The 6939-nt window shown below is 51.6% G+C and overlaps 1 protein-coding gene across 2 annotated transcripts; it reads left to right on the plus strand.

The window, feature by feature from the left end:
• The first annotated feature begins 459 nt into the window (after positions 1–459).
• S100B (S100 calcium binding protein B) lies at positions 460–6315 on the plus strand. Of its 2 annotated transcripts, XM_029938804.1 has the most exons (4): positions 460–569; positions 953–1047; positions 3546–3684; positions 6017–6315. In XM_029938804.1, the coding sequence occupies exons 3-4, from the start codon at positions 3547–3549 to the stop codon at positions 6155–6157; spliced, it is 279 nt and encodes a 92-aa protein (XP_029794664.1). In that variant the 5' UTR covers positions 460–569; positions 953–1047; position 3546; the 3' UTR covers positions 6158–6315. The 2 variants fall into 2 exon arrangements, with proteins under 2 accessions (XP_029794664.1, XP_029794665.1); XM_029938805.1 differs by lacking the exon at positions 953–1047 and having other exon boundaries at positions 463–569.
• The last annotated feature ends 624 nt before the right edge of the window (positions 6316–6939 follow it).

The following is a 6939-nucleotide window of genomic DNA, read 5'->3' on the forward strand; positions in this document are numbered from 1 at the left end:
GCCCTGCTCAGCTCAGGGGCCCTGTGGTCCACGGGTGGGCAGCCCTCGGGGCGGGGAGGCGGGCAGGGGGGAGGCTGGGAGGCAGCAGACGGCGCAGGGGCCTCTCCTCTGGAATGCGGCCCACACGCCCTTCGTCCTTGTGTTCAGCCTGTCCTTGGAACCGCCACCAGCTTGGCTGCACATTTGCTTTGTTTGAATCAATTACTGGGTCTTGCTCCTCTCCCCACCCCCAACCTTGCCGTTAGAGGAACATTAATATTCATGTATAAATTAAAAAACAGCACAAAAAGCTGACTCCCTACTTCCTGCCCCACGGGCCTTTTTCTTCCTTGGCCCAAGTGCAGTCCTGGCTCCCCAGCAAGTCCCCGGGTGGCCGCCCGTCAAAGCGGCCCTGTGTGCAGGCCTGGCCGCCAGCTGCCCCCACCCCCACCAACGGCCCCCATTGGCCGCCAGGGCCTGCAGTGCCGCGCCCCACTGCCGGGAAGGAATAAGAGGTGCCCCCAACCGCTCCTGCCACTCTGGACGCCACAGCCAGGAGAGGACAGGAGCGGCCACCAGGAGCCACTGACGTGAGGACACTCGGGGAGAACCTGCTCTCTTGGGGGGCAGGGAACGGGGGTGGGACACCTGGAATCCCTCTTAGAATAACTGGCTGCATTTCATAGTCGGGAGCTTTTTTTCTTTTTAAATTTAAATTCAAGTGAGTTACCATCCAGTGTGGTCCTGGTTTCAGGAGCAGAACCCGGTGATTTATCTCTGACGTAGGACACCCAGTGCTCATCCCTACAAGTGCCCTCCTTAATGCCCATCACCCACTTAACCCACTGCCACCCCCACCAACCCTCAGTTTGCTCTCTGTATTCTCTTACGGTTTGCCTCCTTCTCTGTTTTCACCTTATTTTTCCTTCCCTTCCCTATTACTGCTTTGTGGACATGAATGCATCAACTCCAGGCAGCTAGAGGTTCGCTCTGCCCGAGTTTGACACCCCAAAGCAGAGAAGCCTCAGGGCCAGAGGCTCCGTGGAGGCTGCTGACATTTTCGCAGAGGTACTAACAGACGTTGCTTCTTCCCTAACTCTTTGGAGAGCAGGTTTCTGCTTTTCCCCAGCTGAGCATGACGGGCCTGCCTCAGTAACAAATGTTTTCTCTTTCTGTGGCTTGGGTCCTGGCCCTGGCCATGCAACTGCTGCTCAGTTTTCCATCAGCAAGAAATGTCAGGGTCGCCCTGGACACATCCAGAAATTATATGACTATTGGGAGGTCTTTACAAGTAAATTACAATCTAGGTCAAAGAAACTAGAGTTTTGGGGGGTTTAACTTTCTTCTGCCTTAGGACTTCTCAGGGAGGCAGGGCCGCTTCCCTAGCGAGGGTGGGAGGGTGTCTGCGTGGGGGGGGGGGTGGAGCCCCTTACCACATCCTGTGTGATAGGTCCTTCCAGAAGGAGTTAAAGCCCAGAAGCCCTCTTGCTTTCCACAGAAAAAGATGAATGCAGGAATAAGAGGCAAATTAATGCAAGACTATCACTCACAGAACTAAGTGGAAAGGAAATATGGCTATTTGATCTCCATTTCTCTTACAAGATAAACTTTAAACCATCCAGTGTTTCTTAGCAAAGGGAAGAATTTAAAAGGAAAAAATTAATCAATTTCAGTGTGCTTATGAAGAAAATCACATTATATGGAGTTTTCAAAGATATAGAATATATGTTCTATGCCGCTCCTTCAAAAAAAAAATCGCACTCGGGGGCCTGAGGGGCTCAGTGGGCTGACTGTCCAACTTCAGCTCAGGTCGCCATCTAATGGTGCATGAGTTTGAGCCCCACACTGGGCTCCAAGATGACAGTGCAGAGCCTGCTTGGACTTCTTTCTCTGCCCCTCCCTTGGCTGCATTCTCTCTCAAAATAAATAAATCAAGTTTAAAAAAATCCCACTAGACATACTTCAAGAAAAAATAATTTAGCCTCTCCTTCCCTGAAGTATCACAGACTTTGTGAAGCATCAGAATGATGCAAAAGTTTCTTGGGTTTCTTGTTTTGTTTCCAAACAAGAAAATCAATAAGAAAGAATGAAATGTTAAAGTTTTTAATCCATCTGAATTGCTCTGTGTGTGACAGCTCTGATTTTTAGGGACTGTAGAGCAAAACAAAGGATACTGATTATTAATAGGGTGACTTGAGCAAAGATGAGGTCAAGACAAAAATCCCCAATCCTTTCTCTTTGCGAAATCAGAAATGAATGAAACTTTAAATATTTCTTCCAGTTTATTTTTTTAGATATAAGTGACATGTCCAACACGGGAATGATTTTTCCACAATTAGATGTAGTTCTCAGATCTATTTTTGAACTGTCACAGTGCAAAGATTCTGTACTGGTTGGAACTTAAGGCCGTAGGTTGGTAAATTTCTCCGGCTGAGTGTCTCAGTTTTTGAAACAATCGACAAATCATCCTTTGTAAAATGTACCTAATTCCCAGGATTAAACAGATATTTCCTGTTTTCAGACCACGGCCTGAGGTACATGTGGTGAGGGAAGTAGGAAGTTTCTGATTCCTGCAGAGAAACAGCAGCTCCGGGCACTGGCGGGCAGGCTAGTGAGAAGGCGACTTTGCCCTTGAGGCAGCGTCTCTGAGAAAGCAAGTGCCCGGCGGTGGCTCAGCCTCCGGCCGCAGTCCTGCGTCACTGCCTCAGAACCGGCCTAACCTCTGTGGCCGCAGAGTACGCTTTTGTTTCTGGCAGGTCATCGTGGGTCTCTCATTGATCTTCTTTTTCAAAAATATTTGTGGCAATACTGCCATATTTGTCTTTCCAGTTCAGTTTTGCAGCTGTTTTTGGTCATGTTCCTCAGCCATTAAAAAAAGTCCCTTAAAGACTTTTATTTAAAATGAGTTAAATTTATACACTATTACAAAGGAGAGTGAGTTCCTGCATTTTACGATCTTTAGAATCTTTTGGAAGAAACTGCACTTTTCTTGCTAAACTTATTCCCAAGTAATACGTGTATGTTGCTTTATGAATCTATGAATAGGGTATTTCTACTGTTTTCTAATTGTTTATTGGTAGGATCCCAGAATATTATTGATTTTTGTAGCCCCATTTTGCTCCTGGCCACCTTACTCCCTTCTAGATACTGCTAACAGTTTGCCGTCAGTGCCCTGTTGCCCTGTACTATGTCGCTTCATCTTGGGGCCCTGCAAGCGCAGAGGGTGGCCCACTGGAGAGGAAGCAGGAATCGCCCCCAGACTCCCTCACTCCTGTGCTTCAGTCTTTTTGCTGAAGTTTCCCATCAGCCAGACCCAACCAGAAGCCAGAGGGCATGGGGACTTCTAAATGCGGCCATGGGGACAGAGAAGGGAGGGGAGGGGAGGGCACGGAGGGGTCTAAGAGGCAGAGGGACAACGGGGTCAACTGCCCTCAGCCTGCAGGGAGATGAGCCCTGGCCCGTCCAGCCCCTCCTCCGGGTGCAGTCTGCAGAGTGAACACATGAACTGCTCTGTGTGCAAGTGAGGCCAAAGCATGAGAAGGAATCTTCCCTTTCTGGCCCCCTAGGATGTCTGAGCTGGAGAAGGCCATGGTGGCCCTCATTGACGTTTTCCATCAGTATTCTGGAAGGGAGGGCGACAAGCACAAGCTGAAGAAATCCGAACTCAAGGAGCTCATCAACAATGAGCTCTCCCACTTTTTAGAGGTGAGTCTTGCTTTTTTAAAATCGACAGTTTATCCCTTTTCTTTTCCACTTGGAAAACCACCTGTACATTCCTTCTTCTTAGCTTCCCTGAAGGTGATTCCAGTGACATTTCAGGACTCCTAGGCTGCTTCTGAAAACATGTTTGTGCAAAGGAACCCTCACTAGAGGCTAGCTTCCATGACCCCGCTGTTTTCATGTTCATGTTTTGTGTGCAGCAGGAACAGCCAGGAAAAACTGCTTTCTCAAAGGCAAAAGCACGGGTTCCAAATAATGCTGACTCTCCTCTGAAAAAGCTAAGTATTTACAGCAAAAATGATAGAATGGGCTGAAAAATATACTCATGACTGATAACAGGCCACAATTAACATCAAGAAAGATGGGCTCTTGATTTGGGGAAAGTAGTGTTTTTGCTTTAGCTGGATGTTTAGCATCCACCAGGGTAAAAGACGCCATTCACTCAGCAAATATTGACTGAGTAAATACTATGTTCGCCACTGGGAGACACACAAGCCCAAGGGCTGGCCTCCGTGTCTGGGGCACCTAGCCTGGCACATCAATGAACGGCCACAGCCTACTTGACTGAGGGCGTGAGAAGGGCCCTGTGCCCTTTGGAGGCTGTAGGGCTTTTCGGGGGGACCCATGGGTAAGAGACTCTAATTTAGGAAGCTTCGAAAGGGGTCCTGAGAAACCGGTGGTGGAAGCAGTCCTGATACTTATCCTGGACTCACTTCCCTGCCCACAATCTCCACTGCCCTCGGGCCAGCCACCCATTGTCTCCACTGCATACCAGTCTCGTGCTCTCGAGGCAGTGAACGGCAATCCACCCAGCACCTGACGGTCCAATCACGCACACAGGAAATGGCCAATGAACCAGGGCACTAAGGTCTGACCTAGAGCTAATTCCGGGGAAGATGCCAGAACACCAGGGCCCAGCTGGGCCCCACAGTGACAGGGAGCGCCCCCTCCGGAGCCAGCAGAGCCTCTCAGCGCATGAAGAGCCCCAGGGTCCCACAGCAAGGCTGGCGGGTTCTCCTATCCGCACCCCAACCCGACTCTCCATCACTGAACGGCACTGCTGGATCAGAGGAGGCGCCTGTGTGCTTAGGGGTAGGGGGCATCTCTGGGGCCGCTGCTTCCAGGACTGGTGTTCTCAAGCATTCAAGTTCAAGTGGCAGCTGCCCACCTGCACATTGTTATCCCACCAATTGCACCTCTTAACAATCAAAAGTCCCAGTTTCTTCTGTAATAAGGATCGTTCTAAGGATGAAATGAGATAGTGTTGTCACGTACTGAATGGACAGTGACAGTACTTATCAATAATTATTAATTATTGATTGAAAAACACGAGAAACTTAGCATGCGGGAACCACGATTTACAAAAGATCAATGACCCATGGCAAGCATATCAAGATGTCATGAAGATCTGTTGGCCTAGTTTTGTCAGGGTAATTCCAGGTTGGAGGCAAATCTGTAAAGTGATTGAAAGAGTGCACTGGTCCCCGCGGGGGGCAGATGTCTCCAGGCCCAGCCCCACTGGAGCCAGCCCTTCTCACTTCCCCCGAGCCAGCCACTGCTCCTTACTCTCACGGCCTCAGGCCAGGCTCTCCTGCCCTGGGGACCGGCCATTCCGCACCGGATTCCGCACCGGCCGCATTTTCGCTCTTCATTCTTGGTGCCACGCTCTTCCCACCACGCGTGTAGCCCTGCACTGTGTTGGCTCCTCTGGGACTTGTGACACCACCGGCTGGGTTTCAGGGTTGGGCAGCAGAGCCATTGGGAAGGCCCCTGATGCCAGAAAGCAACTCAAGGGGCAAAAGAACGCAGGCAGTTAACAAATTCCGGACACGTGCTAGAGTCGTTGCAGGAAAAAAAACCACCCTTTCAAAACATGAAATCTCACTGGAAGCCTTCACTATAAGGACTTCCACATGAAGAAACAGTGAAAACCTTGGGGGAGCCAAAAGCAATTTTTTCTCCCAAGCCGTTTGCTTACAACACGCTCGGGCTTAGGACGCACTCCTCCTTCCGCGCCGGCTCTACGTGCGGCGGAGCGCTCGCCACGGGTTTTCGGAACCTATTGCTCCACTTAGTCTCTTCAAGGAGCCCGGGCCCGTCAGACCTACATTGAGGCGGAAGAGAAGGCCTGGATCTCCAGAGACTTCTGCCCAAACAAGAGTCCCCTGGTCACAGGAAAAACCCGTCTGGTATTTTCATTCTTACATCTTACGTTGCTTCTGATACAAATTATTAAGGCGAGTCAACGATGAATCATGGCTGGATGGCTCTAAATTTCACTTAAAAACAAGATGGGCATTTCTCTTCTATCTCCTAGGAAATCAAAGAGCAGGAGGTTGTGGACAAAGTCATGGAAACTCTGGACAGTGATGGAGACGGCGAATGTGATTTCCAGGAATTTATGGCCTTCGTTGCCATGGTTACCACCGCCTGCCACGAGTTCTTTGAACACGAGTGAAACGGAGAAGGCAGCCAAGCTGTTCCTGTGGCAGAGGCAAGGTCGCACCAGGAAGCAGAGGGCAAGGGCTCGCGGGCTAGTAGGAGCTGCGCTTGCCAGCCGTTGTAGCTTATTAGGAAGCTTGATTCGCTTTGCCAATGAAAAATTGAAACCCTCTTTCCAAGGGCTGTTTCTCAGTGGGCCCCCTCCCCACCCCTGCTGTTAGGCACACGGGCTAGCGGGCTGGCCCCAGGGACCGGTCACAGCCACCCAGGAGAGTGGGTGCTCGGCCGTGAGCACGCGCTCTACCCGCGGGGAGAGCCCTCACCCAGGAGCACAAACCGGCGAGCGCGACGGACTCTGGACATTCGTGGCTTCCTCGTCTCCACTAGAGTTAAACACACACAGTCGCGTCCACCAACCTTCGACAAGGCGGCCCTCCCTTAGATGTCCCTCCCGGCGCGGGGGCGATGAGCTGGGCGAGCGTGCCCCCGGGCGCGGTGCCCACGGCCCTGACGGAGGGCGTGGCTGCTGAGCCGCCACGGACTGCCCTTCTAACTGGACCCCGACCCGCGGGTCACCACCCCACGCTGAGGGGATCTCCCCCTGCAGGGTCCCGGCTCGCGGGGGGGGGGGGGGGGGGGGGGGGGGGGGGGGGGGGGGGGCTCCTAAAATGACGTCTCTGGTCTGGTGGCGCCACTCCTGGTGTGTGCGGGGCCGGGCTCTGCCCGCTGCTGTTGGGAAAGTCAGTGCGGGTGGAAAGACGGATTCAAATAATCGAGTTATACGTATTAACAGTCACT

This window comes from Suricata suricatta, chromosome 5 (assembly GCF_006229205.1).
Source record: "Suricata suricatta isolate VVHF042 chromosome 5, meerkat_22Aug2017_6uvM2_HiC, whole genome shotgun sequence".
NCBI lineage: Eukaryota > Metazoa > Chordata > Mammalia > Carnivora > Herpestidae > Suricata > Suricata suricatta.

Excerpts from the sequence above, each read along its gene's own strand:
- S100B (XM_029938804.1), top strand. The coding sequence starts at position 3,547 with ATGTCTGAGCTGGAGAAGGCCATGGTGGCCCTCATTGACGTTTTCCAT. Across the intron at positions 3,685-6,016 it reads AGCTCTCCCACTTTTTAGAG|GAAATCAAAGAGCAGGAGGT; the intron begins GTGAGTCTTGCT and ends TCTATCTCCTAG.